This window comes from Pseudorasbora parva, chromosome 13 (genome assembly GCF_024679245.1).
Source record: "Pseudorasbora parva isolate DD20220531a chromosome 13, ASM2467924v1, whole genome shotgun sequence".
Taxonomy (NCBI): domain Eukaryota; kingdom Metazoa; phylum Chordata; class Actinopteri; order Cypriniformes; family Gobionidae; genus Pseudorasbora; species Pseudorasbora parva.
Window position 1 is genome coordinate 3,780,944 of NC_090184.1, and position 17,152 is coordinate 3,798,095.

General features: G+C 39.5%; 1 protein-coding gene across 2 annotated transcripts; it reads right to left on the reverse strand.

Moving 5' to 3' along the window:
- Positions 1–484: 484 nt before the first annotated feature.
- On the reverse strand, positions 485–16,906 carry stambpb (STAM binding protein b). 2 transcript variants are annotated; one of them, XM_067412971.1, is made up of 10 exons: positions 16,749–16,906; positions 14,232–14,461; positions 11,393–11,468; positions 11,201–11,296; positions 8,019–8,352; positions 7,463–7,587; positions 4,190–4,327; positions 3,866–3,978; positions 1,557–1,656; positions 485–1,477 (listed from the first exon to the last, which is right to left on the reverse strand). In XM_067412971.1, the coding sequence occupies exons 2-10, from the start codon at positions 14,435–14,437 to the stop codon at positions 1,421–1,423; spliced, it is 1,245 nt and encodes a 414-aa protein (XP_067269072.1). In that variant the 5' UTR covers positions 14,438–14,461; positions 16,749–16,906; the 3' UTR covers positions 485–1,420. The 2 variants fall into 2 exon arrangements, 1 of the variants encoding a protein (XP_067269072.1); XR_010897482.1 differs by lacking the exon at positions 485–1,477 and having other exon boundaries at positions 1,623–1,656; positions 3,866–4,026.
- Between the last annotated feature and the right edge of the window lie 246 nt (positions 16,907–17,152).

A 17,152-nucleotide genomic window follows, 5' to 3' on the forward strand; every position in this document is an offset into this window, starting at 1 on the left:
ACTAGCTTTTAAAGGGAACGGGAGATGAGACTGGTTTATTGCACATTACGCCCAAAACCCATGACGCATTAATTTTTTCCATCGTTAAACTAGCAAAAGTGGATTTGTACCTTTTGGAGGCTAAGTGCACCTGCACCTTGTGCTTCAGACCATGAGCTCAGATTGTTAAAGTAGGGCCTAAAAATGTGGTTCAAGTTAGTAACTTTAGATGTATTTAAAGTTCAGTGTGTACATTTTAGTGGCATCTAGTGGTGAGGTTGCGAACCGCCCACCGCGCACCCCTCCCTTTCAAAGCACATAGCGAAGCTACAGTGGCTGACACAGGACAAACACGTGGTCGTCAGACATCAGAGAGTAGCTAGCGCTCTGTAGAGCCGTTTGTCCCTTTAGGGCTACTGTAGAAACATGGCGGCGACTTCACTGTAAGGAGACCCGCGGTGTGTGTAGATAGAAACAGCTCACTCCAAGGCAATAAAAACAACGGTTCATTATATAAGGTCTTTATACACCACTGAAAACAAACAGTTATGTATATTATATTGCATTTCTGTCAATAGATCCGCATAAATATTACACATTGCACCTTTAAAAAAAAGGTATACCTTTTTTTTCATTCACTGCCCTGAGTAAATGCAAAAAGGTATTCAGTGTGACGTCTCCCATCTAGTGTCTTTTGCAGTGTCTCACGCATGAGCCGTGTTTTTAAAATGCTGTGTCAAGTTAAAAGCAGTTCAACTTGTTATACCTTTCACGTTCTTCATTCCATGGACTGGCGTCTTGCTTTTTTAAAATGCAACAATGCCTTCAGTGTCTTTTGTAGCATCTCACACATGGCCTTCTAAAAACATGGCTCAATTTAAAACTAGTTTGACTGTCTTTTTATTTCCACGGCCCTGCGTCTTGCATTTTTAAACGCTAAAACGAGTTCTGTGTGAACGGCCCCTCAGAGCGTCTGTGAACCAATCAGAAGTAAGAATTAATCAATAACATCACTTATGGACTAAGTACTGTTATCAAAAAGTTGTTTTTAGAAAATATTTCATTAGTAAACTGATATTGCTGCATTCATGACAGGCGCAGCTGCTCCCAAAGATACTCAGTTATTAAAAAACCTTTGCTTTAATATTGTTTCAACAGATGAGATATGGTAGTGTACGATCAGAGCGTAAATAACCCCAAAGGGCCACAAAACATTTGCTTACTAGGACAACGCAAACGGATACATGAATGGGCCTGCCGTCCCGTGGAGGTGTGTGTTCCTGAGCTCCCAAAAGACGCCGCTTCGGTCAGTGTGTTCGTTATCAAAAAAGTGCTTGTTGTAGGCAAGTGTCTGTTTTTTCAAGAAATCCCACCACCACTGAAAGCTGTGAAAATATATGAAAAATAAGCTTCACGTCCTGCTGAGTAAACACCAGAGGGATCATCGCAGGTCAAGCATGGAGACGGTGCCTTCTGTGATTATAATGTGGCTTCCACCCTGAGGGAACAACCTCAGCGTTAATGAACAGATCACGTGCTTGGGTAATGTCGAATGAATGAATGGTTGATGTGGCTACCGTGAAGAGAGGAGGATCTTTGGGGTGAGGGTGAAAGCCTTTCTGAGTGCAGGTGGAGATCTCCTCCAGGCCATAGTCAGTCAGTCTGAAGTAGCCGGTCCTGTGCACACATCATTGTTCAGACAATACGCAGACAGGCTGAATGAAAACATAATTGCACTCTCTGACAGGAGATGGCACTTATACAAAAAACAAAACTAAAAAAGGCTCCAAAAATGCAAGAACATTTAATAGTGGACTCACACAGGTATACACAGCAAAAAATGCTTTTCTTACTTAATATTTTTGTCTTGTTTTATAGTCCAAACGTCAAAAAATTCTTAAAACAAGAGGCATTTACTAGACAAGCAAACGTAATTGTCTTGTTTTGGGAAACAATTACTGAACATTAAAAATAAAATAAGCAAAATAATCTGCCAATGGGGTAAGCAAAATCTTTAAACAACATTATTTTACTTACCCCATTGGCAGATTATTTATCTTATTTTAAGCTAAAACTCTTAATTTTTAGTTATTTTTTCCCAAAACAAGACAACTTTTACTTAGTCTAGTAAATGTTTCTTAATGCAAGATTTTTTGAGATATTTTGACTAGAAACAAGACAAAAGTACAAAGTAAGAAATGCATTTTTTGCAGTGTAAGTGTTTACCCAAGAAGCCTTTATTCTCACAGGTGATTAATCAAGAATCGAGAGAGAGAGAGAGAGAGAGAGAGAGAGAGAGAGAGAGAGAGAGAGAAAGAAACTAGCAGAGCGATGTCGCGTGATTTCAGCAGTTTGACATTTTGACACGCGATCAAAACTGCTGAAATCACGTGACATTGGCGATCCGAATCATTGATCGATTCACTGATTCATGGCCATTTGAATCTTTATTTGAGGAACACGGAAAAGAAGCCAATGCTGAATAAAGGCGTAGTTTTTGTTATTTTTGGACCCAAATGTATTTTGGATGCTTCAAGAGACTCTAATTAACCCACTGATGTCTCATATGGACTACTGTGATGATGTTTTTATTCCCTTTCTGGACATGGACAGTATAGTGTGCATACACTTGCATACGCTCTGAGACTAAAATAAAATATCTTAAACTGTGTCTTACGGGTGTGGAACGACATTAGGGTCATTAATGACATCAACTTCATTTTTGTGTAAACTAACCCTTTAAAAGACAAAAATGTCCCCATTGAAACCAATAAAAACTGCAATTCTTGCAAGCAAATGATACAATCTTTGTTAACAGGCTTTCATTCTGTTGGCAATGCGTCAAAATTCAACATTTTACTATTGTGTTTTTGTTTTGTTTACAAGACGGAACCATTTTCTCAGGTTTGGACTATAAAAGCAAATACTCACTTTATTGCTATTTTCTGCTTCTGCATATTATAGAGCCAACTGGATCGAGCTGGATCGATGCAGCTATAACTGTGTGGGTGTGTGTTGGCTGTCAGAGTGTGGTTTGATTGTGTTTTTTAAAAAAATAGTGTGGGCAAAAAGAGAGGAAAAACTCAAATTTAGTACTGCACCCAAACAAAATCTGACTGAAAGCTAATTTTTTGAGATATCAACCTCAAATCTGGAACTCAACTTTTTATGGCATTGATAATTTCTATTATATACATAAACCTCTTTTTTTTACTTGAAAAGAAAAGAAATTTGTATGACCTTTTTTATTACATGTGGACATTTTTGTCCTCTAAGGACTTTTTTAAATTTATGCACAAAGGTTGAAATTTTCTGAGCTTAAATTTTTTTCTCTCTTTTGTCAAGCACCTAATTTTAACTCTTTTTTGTGCCATTGATGTGCATGCATCAGTCCTCAGAAATGCAGTAAACACAGCGCAGCACAACTTTGTCTGATGCCAACGTGTCACAAAGTAGACAGTATTTACATGATTTGAATCATTTGTTCAGGTTTTTTTTATCTGCTATGATGTTTATCTACCCAATAAAATGAAATCACACTTAAAATTCTCTCACATATCCAGGTTTTCAAAGGCCGCAAGAACCCTGGTTCACAAATACAACACCACAGAGACTACCTATACAAGCAAACAATACAATTATTACCACGCTAAACCATGCAATGATCAAGTGCGGTCTGACTTCAACACTGTTTGGGCTGTAAAGTCTGATTAGATTGGTCATCAGATCAGTGGCTCTACCACTTGTTTTATTTAGCTCTTGAAATACTTTAGAGCAAAGCATAACTAGAAAAATCTATGATCACAATAGAAACACTAGTTGAATTTTATTTCTGAGAAGACTAATGCAGTGACATGTGACTCATCTCGCTCATTGCTGGACTTACTCGTTGAATTTGGGCGAGCAGACGATGGCGATGGACTCGGGCAGCATCATCTGGTATGAGCAGTGTGTGTGCAGATCAACGCTGGACAGGAAGGCGGTCTGGGTCGGGTGTGTCTGTGGAGCAGACCTGATCTGTCAGACTTCTGAGAGAACTGTACGCCTCTGATGGACACGAGGGGAAATAATCATTTCAAGATGATTACTTGCTCATTGAGCTCAATAATAGGGAGTGGGAGGTGAAACATTACATGCAATTGAATGTCAATGTGTGATGTGAATTATACGAGTAGAGAAGGCAGACATGTCATGTGAGGTTGAGACTGACGTGTATCCAGCCCAGGGTGATGAGGTTGTGCTGGTCCTGCACCAGAAACAGCTCCTCTTCGTTCTCGGTGTCACAGTAATCCGGACCGCCACACTGTTTCGGCACGATCACGTGCGTCACTGTGAACGCGTTCATATTCTGCGACACACACACAGACACAGACAGACAGACACTTTAGATGTCTTAATGCATTGTATTGGTAAAGCATGCATAATATACTATTCAGACAAAAGTATTGGGAAGAGATACTCCACCCAAAAAAGAAATTCTCTCATAATTTACTCACTGGAATCACAGAATCCAGTCAACAAGAAATTTATTTACTATATAACGCGCAATTTCACTGAATTTGTCAAATTTTTGATGAATAAATAAAAAGCAGGTCAGAACAGTTAAAGGTAGGGTAGGTAGGAATTGGTTAAAAAACTTTTTTTTTCCAAACTTGTTTAAACTTTCTTTATATATCAATACATAATTAAAATGTAAGTACTCTAAAAAAGAAAATATAAAAATTGATTGTCTTTAAACACAGCTCATTATTTCTATTCACTCCGCCTTCTCCCTTCTGGGCTCTTTCCAAAGCCACGCCCCCAAAACACATGAACGCGCCTCAACGACCAATCAGCTGGAAGACGCATTATTGACCTGAGAGGAGCGGTGTGCATGTAGTCACGTCAGAATCACATGTAATAAAACATCTAACTTAATCAGTATGAATATAAACTAATAAGATGTCTTTAGTACTCACTATCAAGCTAGAATACCCATACTGGTAAAGTTTAAAATATACTTTTGTTTGATTTGGTAACGAGCTAGTTATATTTATAAGGCAAAGAAAACGGGTAGCATCATGTTTCCCCAATAACATCAGTTATACTGTGATGAAGATGAATTTCGTGTAAGATTCATAACATATACTGTGTTCTGCATGTAAGAGTTTCCATGATGAAAGCATTGTTGATTAGCAGTAGCTAAAGTTAACTTAGCTCTAAAAAAACGTTACTGGATGCGCTGTACTAGCTTCTACACATGCATTGTGTTATCTAAAGTTACATTTTATGCAATTCAACACGACAGCGATCAACTTGAGCTAAGCATATTGAGTATTTATCATCTCTACTAATGGCTAAGTGTATCATATTGTAACTTTATGCTAGGTAATGTTATGTTAGCTATATTAGGCAGCTTCATGTGCTCTTGATACATGCTCCATGAAAACATAAACCAAAAAAATGTATAATCAAAATGAAAGATGACCTGTCCAGCAGAAATACAGCCAGCAATGAGGCGTTTTTCAGGTCCCTCAGTTCTCACCATCGTTGGAAAGCCACGCAGATATTTACTCGCGTTTGATTTCTTTGTTTATTCAAAGACTTTCTGCGCATTGCCTTTTCTCGTACTGTCTTCCTTTTTTGCATTGTTTGCCTTCGCTGACTGTGAATTTTGAATGCTCTTTCTCTGCCATTATTTTGCCTCTTGAACTGCTCGAATCAAACGAGCACGCGCACGTGGGCGGGTCCTGTAGCGATAGCAGTGGTCACCATGGTAGCGAGAGAGAGTGACAGTCGCCCAAGCCAATCACTTGTTTCGTCCCGAACGAAAATAATGAGCGGTGTTTATTGCAGATTAAAAAGTCTAGAGTCACTCGTTTTGATACTCTCCTTTTCAGAGTACTTACATTTTAATTATGTATTGACAAATAAAGAAAGTTTAAACAAATTTGGACAAAAGTGTTTTAGATCAGTCCGTCCTACCCTTCCTTTAAATCAACCTGTCAAAATAAAAGTTCGGTTTACCCTTAAATGCAGGCCTCGGGTCTTTAGCGACCCGGGACATCATTCACTACCCTCCTCTTCATTTATTTTTGTTTTATAGTTTATTCTGTTTACATTTTTCTGGAGTGTGCTGTAATGGTTAAATTACATTTGACTGACTTTTTTTCATCTCCAGAACACAAATGAAGATATTTTTAATGAAATCTGAGAGATTTCTGTTCCTCCATTGACAGTCTAAGCAACTTCAACTGACGCTTCAGAAAGTTCATAAAGAGATCGGAAAACTAATCCATATGGATCGAGTGGAATATTCCAGATTTTCTGAAGAGAATCGATGGCTTTATATGATGAATGCCGAGTTCACAGTGCACGATTTGTGTCGGATCACTGCTCTTTTCACACCGCATGACTGTACAAGAGCTGTCCGTCCGCAAACTACATTTCACAACCAAACACACACGAGCGGTGACAAGGAAACAACGCGAGATCACACGTTCGTCAGCGTGAGCCTGGAATTATTTAAAAATATAGACTGCAGAAAGTTTGCGATCCAAGTTGTCTTTGCACTGATATGCAGCAAAAAGGAGAAAAAACTGAAAAGATTACGGAGGAGGAAATGGTTGGGGAGACGCAGGAAGGAAGGATTGTGTTCTGCCAAGAGAGTTTCAGGTAAATAAATCATTTTGCAATGCCGACTGCTCCAGATATTTAACATGCCAAATATCCCACGGGTGTCAGATTCTTTCAGATCGCGTCTTTGATCAGACACACTGCGTGATTGTCACTCATGGCACGATCACCGATTTGCCTATGATTTGGGGCATTTGTCACAGATTTCGCAAAACCTGTCAGCGAGTCAAAATCGGGTGCCGGGAACTCGGCGTTACAGGTTTGGAACAACATTAGGGCGAGTTAATGATGACAGGATTGTAATTTTTGGGTGACCTGTCCCTTTAAGTGATCTGACGTACTTCTGATTTATTCATCTAAAATATGACAAATTCAGTGACATTCCTCATTATACAGTAAATCCCATTTTTATGAATGGATTCTGTGATGCTGTCCATTTTTTCTGCATCACAGAAATCATAGGGTCCTAATTTAATGCCATGATAGTGAATTTAAGACTTATGATCCCATTTAAGATATATTTAAGGCCTTACATTGTGGAAGGTCAAATTATGACTTTTTAAGACCCATGGAAACCCTGTATATTACATCAAGGATTACTGTTGTGTTCGTTTGGTGTGGTTTTTGAAGCGTCAAATTTGGCGTCCTGTACACTTGTGTTTTATTTGGACTCACAGTGATGGATTATTTGTCTAAAAATCTCCATCCGCATCTGGGACCGCATGACAAGGGTGAGTAAATGATGAAAAATTACATTTTTGGGTCAAGTATACCTAAGTTCATAAAAATGTATAATAATGAAGCATAAATGTAGGTGACATCAATGTATGAAATCCTAAAGGAGGAACTGGACATCACAAAGTCATACCAGTCTCCCACAGAGTATCCCACAGGTTTCCACAGCTCTTATGGTGTTGTTATTGGCTAGTCGTAGAAATTTGCCACAAAGCTCAGCGGGAACCGCAATCTGCCGTAAACCATCAACCATTGTAGCTGAAACACAAAGAGAAACACTGAGACAAGAGACACAGAGGCTGCTTCACTTCAAAAAATGCTTTTCTTACTTAGCATTTCTGTCTTGTTTCTAGTCCAAACATCTAAAATTTCTTAAAACAAGAAGTATTTACTAGACAAGCAAACGTAATTGTCTTGTTTTGGTATAAAAGAATAAAAAATTAAGAGAGTTTTTGCTTAAATAAGCTAAATAATCTGCCAGTGGGGTAAGAAAAATAATCTTGTTTTAAGCAAAAACTCTCTTAATTTTTTTGTTATTTTTTCCTAAAACAAGACGATAATCTTTACTTGTCTAGTAAATGTTTCTTAATAAAAGATTTTTTAGAAATTTTGACTAGAAACAAGACAAAAATACTAAGTAAGAAAAGCCTTTTTTGCAGTGTCTAGATCGGTTTGAGAGCGAGTCGTACTGTTGCTGCTGAGGTGACCCGGTTTGAGCGAGCGGTCGAAGGTCGGGGGGGCGGCCGGAGCGCTGTGATTGGCCGAAGGGGCATCGGGGGACTCCAGGTGGGGCAGCGGGGGACCCTGGATCCCAGGAATGAGCAGCGTGTCGTCCTGATGCGGCGCCGGCGAGCTGAAATCGTGGAGCCGATGCTGGCGGTCTTTCTGCCGGATCATCTCCTCAAACATGCTGAACTGCTCCTGCTCCAGCTGCCTCCGCTGCATATCTGCCACACGCTCCCGCTCCGCATCCAGCTCCCGCTGCCGACACCGCTCCCGCTCCAGCGCTTCAGCCTCCGCACGCTGGGGGACAAATGCACATCCATACGGTTAAACTCACGCCTCTTTCACTTTAGGATTGATCGCACCGAAAACATCCATATTTCTGAGGCTTAATTACATGTACAATACATACACTGGAAGTCAAAATTCTGGAATAAATCAAAAAAGTTTATATTTTTGAATGAAGTCTCTTCTGCTCACCAGGGCTGCGTTTATCTGATCAGAAATACAGTAAAAACTGTAATATTGTGAAATATTATTACCGTTAAAAATAATATTCTGGTCATTCTGTCTCTCATAGTTGAAGTGTATGATCAGGGCCACACAGAATCTTTTTTTTGTGATTTCTGTGCAAAACTTTTTGAAAACTCTGTGGAATTATGTGGAATGGTTTTAAATGTGTTAAAAATAACTAAAATATTGGAACTGAAAGCATTACAAACAAAATATAAAATATTCACGTCTTAACTTTTATTTAAGGTTTAGCTACATTACAAATCAAAGTAGATTTTTTTTCTAAGCTGATAGGCATTGATTAGCTGTTTCCGGTGTGTTTGATTGGGGTTGGAGCTAAACTCTGCAGGACAGTGGCCCTCCAGGACCGAGATTGGGGACCCCTGCACTAGTCGATACTATCGCATTACTAAACTCACGCTTCAGATGATCAATGCAATCAATGACAGTTCTAACAGCAAGAAAGCGTGTCAAAAAGACTATTCCCAAACTGGGAATGTTTACAGGGAGTGCAGAATTATTAGGCAAATGAGTATTTTGACCACATCATCCTCTTTATGCATGTTGTCTTACTCCAAGCTGTATAGGCTGGAAAGCCTACTACCAATTAAGCATATTAGGTGATGTGCATCTCTGTAATGAGAAGGGGTGTGGTCTAATGACATCAACACCCTATATCAGGTGTGCATAATTATTAGGCAACTTCCTTTCCTTTGGCAAAATGGGTCAAAAGAAGGACTTGACAGGCTCAGAAAAGTCAAAAATAGTGAGATATATTGCAGAGGGATGCAGCAGTCTTAAAATAGCCAAGCTTCTGAAGCGTGATCATCGAACAATCAAGCGTTTCATTCAAAATAGTCAACAGGGTCGCAAGAAGCGTGTGGAAAAACCAAGGCGCAAAATAACTGCCCGTGAACTGAGAAAAGTCAAGCGTGCAGCTGCCAAGATGCCACTTGCCACCAGTTTGGCCATATTTCAGAGCTGCAACATCACTGGAGTGCCCAAAAGCACAAGGTGTGCAATACTCAGAGACATGGCCAAGGTAAGAAAGGCAGAAAGTCGACCACCACTGAACAAGACACACAAGCTGAAACGTCAAGACTGGGCCAAGAAATATCTCAAGACTGATTTTTCTAAAGTTTTATGGACTGATGAAATGAGAGTGAGTCTTGATGGGCCAGATGGATGGGCCCGTGGCTGGATTGGTAAAGGGCAGAGAGCTCCAGTCCGACTCAGACGCCAGCAAGGTGGAGGTGGAGCACTGGTTTGGGCTGGTATCATCAAAGATGAGCTTGTGGGGCCTTTTCGGGTTGAGGATGGAGTCAAGCTCAACTCCCAGTCCTACTGCCAGTTTCTGGAAGACACCTTCTTCAAGCAGTGGTACAGGAAGAAGTCTGCATCCTTCAAGAAAAACATGATTTTCATGCAGGACAATGCTCCATCACACGCGTCCAAGTACTCCACAGCGTGGCTGGCAAGAAAGGGTATAAAAGAAGAAAATCTAATGATATGGCCTCCTTGTTCACCTGATCTGAACCCCATTGAGAACCTGTGGTCCATCATCAAATGTGCGATTTACAAGGAGGGAAAACAGTACACCTCTCTGAACAGTGTCTGGGAGGCTGTGGTTGCTGCTGCACGCAATGTTGATGGTGAACAGATCAAAACACTGACAGAATCCATGGATGGCAGGCTTTTGAGTGTCCTTGCAAAGAAAGGTGGCTATATTGGTCACTGATTTGTTTTTGTTTGGTTTTTGAATGTCAGAAATGTATATTTGTGAATGTTGAGATGTTATATTGGTTTCACTGGTAAAAATAAATAATTGAAATGGGTATAAATTTGTTTTTTGTTAAGTTGCCTAATAATTATGCACAGTAATAGTCACCTGCACACACAGATATCCCCCTAAAATAGCTAAAACTAAAAACTAAAACTTCCAAAAATATTCAGCTTTGATATTAATGAGTTTTTGTGTTCATTGAGAACATGGTTGTTGTTCAATAATAAAATTAATCCTCAAAAATACAACTTGCCTAATAATTCTGCACTCCCTGTAGTCTTGCATTTACTTACATGATGACAGAATATATATTTTTGAGTGAAATATACCTTATAAATACAGTAAGCTGAGCCTTGGATAAAACAACTCTATATCGCGAATCATATCATTTACAAAACGATAAATATCGTTACATTAATCTCCAGAACACAAATGAAGTTATTTTTAATGAAATTGAGAGATTTCTGTTCCTCCATTGACAGTATAAGCAACTTCCACTGACGCTTCAGAAAGTTCTAATCCATACGGATCGAGTGGAATATTCCAGATTTTCTGAAGCGACTCGATGGCTTTATATGATGAAGGAAAGTCTGACGGGTTTGGTGCGACATTAGGGCGAGTTAATGATGACAGGATGGTCATTTGTGGGTGAACTGTCCCTTTAAGTGTTCTGACCATTTTTATGAATGGATCCTGCATTGCAGAAATCATAGGGCCCTAATTTAATGCAATGATATTGAATTTAAGACTTTCTGCTCAAATTTAGGATGTTTTTAAGGCCTTACATTGTGGAAGAGACTTTTTTAAGACCTGCATGATGATATTGACCAGCGCTGGGACATTGTGCCTCACCTTTTTGCTGATATACTCGGCATATTCTCTCTCATATCTTCTCAGTAAGTGTTTCTTCAGCAGCTCCGCTTGAGGGAAAGCCGTCTCCTTTAGCTTCTGTGTGAGGAGCAACAGCAAAACTAAGACAACTTACATGACATGATAAGATTATCGATCAATACAATCCATCTAGACTTCACTAGACTACATTACCCTTAACGTCTCCTTCTTCTCGGCAATATTAGACAGCTTATATTCTGGATGCTTAGGAAGCTTTTCAATGAAAAGCCTGCCGGGTTAAAAAGATCAGGAGTTAAACCTGTTGCAAGTAAACTGAAACATTACTAATATTACTCACACACTCCCATTCCAGTTAAGGGACACTCCACCCAAAAATTAAAACACTGTCATCATTTACTCACCCTCATGACTTCCTTTTGCACAGAACAGAAATGTTGGGAACCAAACCACATTAGACCGCATTGCCTTTGGTAAGGACAGTGAGACTTTTAAAAGCAAGCCATTTGGTTTGGAAGATTTCATTTTCGTGTGGAGTACCCCTTTAAAGTTTCAGCAGCAGTCAGACCTCACCAGTTTTGAAAAATGCTATAAAAGTGTCTGTGGTTTTGCGACGGAGTGGAGACCAGGAGACTGACAGCACGTCAACGGTTTCTGATTCAGAGCGTTTTATTTCGTTCTCATAAAAAGCTTCCCACAAATGCACATTACGTTACACGCAACACAATATACACATGGATTTGTAAGCTCACCATTACATATATCTTGTGACAACTATAATTCACAATTTAATGCACAGCCATTCGCAATTTGTTCTCTGCATCGAAAATATTTATGAACACGCAGTGGCATAACTTTGAGAACTTTTGAGGCTTATTTTGTGGCGTTTTATATGCCGTTTGGACGTTTAAATGGCAGTAAAAAGCGATTACACTCACAGTGTGGATGAATCGCGTTTGTGTGAAGACTCGAGATCTATTGAAGAGAACGTAGGCAACACAGACACTCATATAAAGTGGAAAAAACACTTGTTTTTTGATCCATTAATGCATCTCACTTACTGTATGAAACTCACTCTTTAAAGCGCCAGTCGGAGGAAAATGCCTATCAATGCGTGCTGTCATGAATTAAGCAACGCGTCTTCTCATTGGATAAAGACACGCAGACTCATTAATAATTAAGAGACTCTGATGAGTCATCGCCGTACTATAGTACAAGAAAACATCACAGCCTATGACATTGACATGAAGATGAATTTAAAGCAGGAAGTTAAAACTAGAGCAAAAAGGTTAAAAAATGTATTAGTTTTCTCCCACATTCAAAACTAACAGATGGTAACAGTCTTCCATGATGTTCAACACACATACTTCTGTTCAAATCTCAGAACATTTGGTTAAGGTTTCATCAACGAGCAGCGTTCAGAGGTCGTTGTCTTAAGCCGGGTACACACTTTACGATTTTAGCCATGATTTGGCCGTCTGAGACTAATTTTGCGAATCCTAAAAGATTCCTCTGATCCTAGGCTAAAATCTGACGTCTTTGATTGTTAGTTTGACATGTTCTGGGACCGATTAATGAGCGCTGCGATCAAATTTTACCTCAGACGAAATTCTGGCAGTTTCAGAAGATTTGGCACACAATCCTGCAGTGTGACTTCTCCTACGACGACAGTCAAATATCTTGTCAAGACAAACTATGACCTAAACGAGAGCTAGAGATTTCTTTGTAGACTCCATTACTCCGTGTAATGCAGCTCACCGTCACCGAACGCGTCATTGATTGATGATATAAATCTCCAGACGAGTTTTCTTGTGCGCGTCCGTCTTTAGCGCGCCTTGACTATCGTACAGTCTGACATTAAAGGGGGGGTGAAATGCTGTTTCATGCATACTGAGCTTTTTACACTGTTAAAGACTTGGATTCCCATCCTAAACATAGACAAAGTTTCAAAAACTAATGTTGGACGTTTGATAGAGTATTTCTGTGTTAAAAATACTCCTTCCGGTTTCTCACAAGTTTCGGAGAGTTTTTTTCGAGTATGGGTCCGCTTGACGTTAATAGAGCGGAAGGTCCTTGTATGGGCCGTACGGGCTCTTCTCCCGGTAGGGTGCGCACGCGTGACTAGAGCGAGAGAGGAAATGCAGGCCCATACACTCCCGCCGCGCTCCACTTTATTCCTATCTGTGACATCAAGCGACTTCAACGTTTCAGCACAGCAAGTCACTGCTGTCAGGACTTTACCAAATCATATCAAAGAAGTGTGTTTTTGACGGAGCGGTCCCAGCGATAAAGGTTCGGTCGTGCTTTGGAAGCAGCCGGTGAGTAAAACTGCTTCAAATGTCTGTGCTGTTGGCTAACATCGCGTGAGTAAACATCAGTAAACGACACGATCGCGTGCTTCGTCATTCAAATGCGCTAACGGACTCCATTGTTGTTCTCTGTATAACGTTACACTAGTCTGACGTGCAAAACCGTTTTGCTTGTTACTGCTAAGGTTTAGTTGCATACAATAGTCCATAAACCGAATCATGTCCTCATAAACTGCGAGTAAAGACACACAAATGTTGACAGGCCACTAAATACAGTCCATACCACAGAGACGGACGTCCTGCTGCTGCTGCTTCTCCTGTTCAATTTATTTCAGCCTCCGAATGATTCTGGATCATATATCTATTAGCTGAGATCGATAGCCATGGGTTTCTCCACGCTTGAGGACATCACCGCTCGTCATTCTTTAGCTCCGCCCACACGATACGCCTCCAGGCGCTCGTTTTTTTCCGGAAAGACTGTGTACAGCCTAGATTTATTTTATAAATATAATAAAACTAAAGACTTTTCGGAGATATGAAGGATGCAATACTACTCTATAGGTACTCAAGATTGACGTGAGATAGACTGAAACTGAGTGTTTCACCGCCCCTTTAATGACAACTGAGATCTTACAGTGTGACTTACATCGGGGATCAGTTCGTACAGTCTGACAACTAACATTCGCAAATGATTTTGAAAAACTGCAGTGTGCAGGACACATTACGTGATGTATTTGTTGTAGAGGACATAGGCGTGCTCTGTGTTGCCCTCCTCTCCGTACACATGGGCCATGCGGATCATCTCCATGCCCGAGCGGAAGTATCTGCGGACGGGCACTGCTTCATTCATGTCCACCGTGCTGCCCTTCTTGGTCAAGGCCCGCACCCGCTCCTCTGGGGTCAAACTCACATCGGCATGGTCCAACATCATGTGGACGACGGCCCCAATCTAAGCCTTGTGAGGAAACATCACAGACAAAACAGCATTCCTGAATAAAACAGGATAATACCCCAGCCATTTAAACACCTCAGCAACTTAAAGGTGCAGTGTGTAATATTTATGAGGATCTACTGACAGAAATGTAATATAATTTACTTTGCTTTTAGTGGAGTATACTTGAAAGACCTTGCATAATGAACTGTTGTGTTTTTGTGGCATTTCTATCTATACACACTATTGACAGTAAAAGAAATGGACACAGCGACCCCATAGACTTCAACGGCGAAAAGTGATGTAAATTAGAAGCACTCACTTCCTGATAGCTGAGCGAACTGCGCAGGCACAGACTGAGCTTGATGACGTAGATGAAAGTGAAATCTGAATCACGTTGTTTAAATATTTTCTCCCATTGCTTTTGGCTCACTATGGGCTTCTCCCCATTCTTCTCCCTTGACTTTATCAGACTTTATGTCTCCACGTCCCCCAGACTGTCTCATAGACAGTAAAGATTGCTTGCGAGTGTCTCCTCAGGTCTATACGGTCATTTCTCAACTGTGCGACAGAGTCGCGTTGGTTATGACGCATTTGTTAGCCTATTTTTACAAAAACAGCTTCTGCGGGGCGATAGTGTAAGATACAAGGTAACGGAGCCTTTTATGCATTGTCGTGTTTCTTTAGAAATAAACAATGGACAAATGGAGTCTTTAAACGCCTCGGATGTAAAGTTATTCACTGTCAAAGTGACTCAAAAATGAATGGGAGTCAATGGGATGCTAACAGCAGGTGATGGCTTGGTTAGCAATGGCCGCCCCTATGGGTGGTTCGCTTTCCGAGTGCTAGATTACCCCCTTGACACACACCGCGGGTCTCCTTACAGTGAAGTCGCCGCCATGTTTCTACAGTAGCCCTAAAGGGACAAACTGCTCTACAGAGCGCTAGCTACTCTCTGATGTCTCAGAAAGACCACATATTTGTCCTGTGATTTCAATTCACAACCTCACCACTAGATGTCACTAAAATTCCCACACTGCACCTTTAAGGGACAGTAGCAACTCATAATGTAAAAACTATTACATTATTATCATTATATTCATCATGTAATAATTTTCTCAAAATGTAATAAAATCTTGAGCTCATACATTTTTTTACATTATGATAAAATTATTACATTATAAACTCACCAAAAACATGTAATATTTTCATTAAGGCAATAGCTTTTGAAACATGAAAAAATTTAAATATTGAAACATGAAAATAAAAATATTATTAGTATTTACAGTACATTTTTAAAAATCTAAAGTTATTCTAAAACTACTTGCAAAATGCCACATTTAAATATTCATGGTTTTATTATTATTATACGTTTATTCCTTTACAGTACATTAAAAATAAATTAAAAAATCCAGATAAATAAACAAAATCAGAACGTGTCCACCTTTAAACTACTGTAATCTGGTGGATTTTGTAGGCAGGTTAAGACTGTTTTTACATTTTTTAAATGTACTGTAAAGGGATACCAATGCTTTTATTAATATTATTAATAAATATTGCATTTCACAGGTAGTTTAAAACTGGAATTAAATTTTTTTTATTTTTACTGTAAGGGAATTCTAATGTCTTAATGTTTTAAAAGCTATTACAATAATGAAAATATGACAAGTTTTTGGTGTGTTTATAATGTAATACATTTCTCATAATGTAAACATTTTTATTACATTATGATAAAGATTGTATTACATTGTGAGAAAATGATTACATTATGAACATATTATTATTATAATAATAATGTAATACTTATTACATTAATTGCAATTTTTACATTTTACAACTTGAGGGTGAGTACATGATGACATTTTTCATTTCTGGCTGAACTGTCTGTCCCTTTAATAAATGTCAGATTCATTTACATATAGAGGTCTTAAAGGTACAGTAGCAAAACAATCATGTACATAAAATGTTTTGGTGCAAGAAAACTTTAGTAGCAGTATACGTTTACCAATAAAACACATCTGTTCAAATATGTGTACATTCTTACACTAGAGAGTATAATAAACCACTGAGTAGTGAACGAGTAGTAAACTAATTAAGTTGCTGTGCTGACAGAATGGGTCGAATAAAAATGTGAAATGCTGTTACAGCTGTAAACTGGTGATATTTCCCATTCAAACACTCACTTTACATTACTTGGCGTCATATCAAAACGCCTTCCCTTCATTGTATGTGTGAATTGTTATGGTGTGGGTGTGTGTGTGTGTGTGTAGCTTGCTGGCTAATGTTAGATTAACGCTTTAAAAAGCCTTACCCTGGTAATAATGACAGTCTGTGTCTCTCAGGTCAGTCACACCAGCTGGGAAAACCGTCCATTGCTTTTGACTGTGTTTCATGTGAATAAAGGCGCGTTCTGTAGCTCTGTGTCCATCCTTGATCTTAAACACTCACTCACTTCCTCTTCCTGTGTGTGTGTGTGTGTGTGTGTGTGTGTGTGTGTGTGTGTGTGTGTGTGTGTGTGTGTGTGTGTGTGTGTGTGTAGAGCTGCTCTCAGATCAGTGCTGTCTCCCTCCACAGGTTCTCACGCTCACTGACGGACAGACCGATCGATCGATCAGATTATTCAGGGTGTGTCCGTTAATATGTGACTGATCAACTGTTTACTTGCTGCCGTTAAACCAGGAAGCATTCTCAAATAATACGTTTACACGATATTAT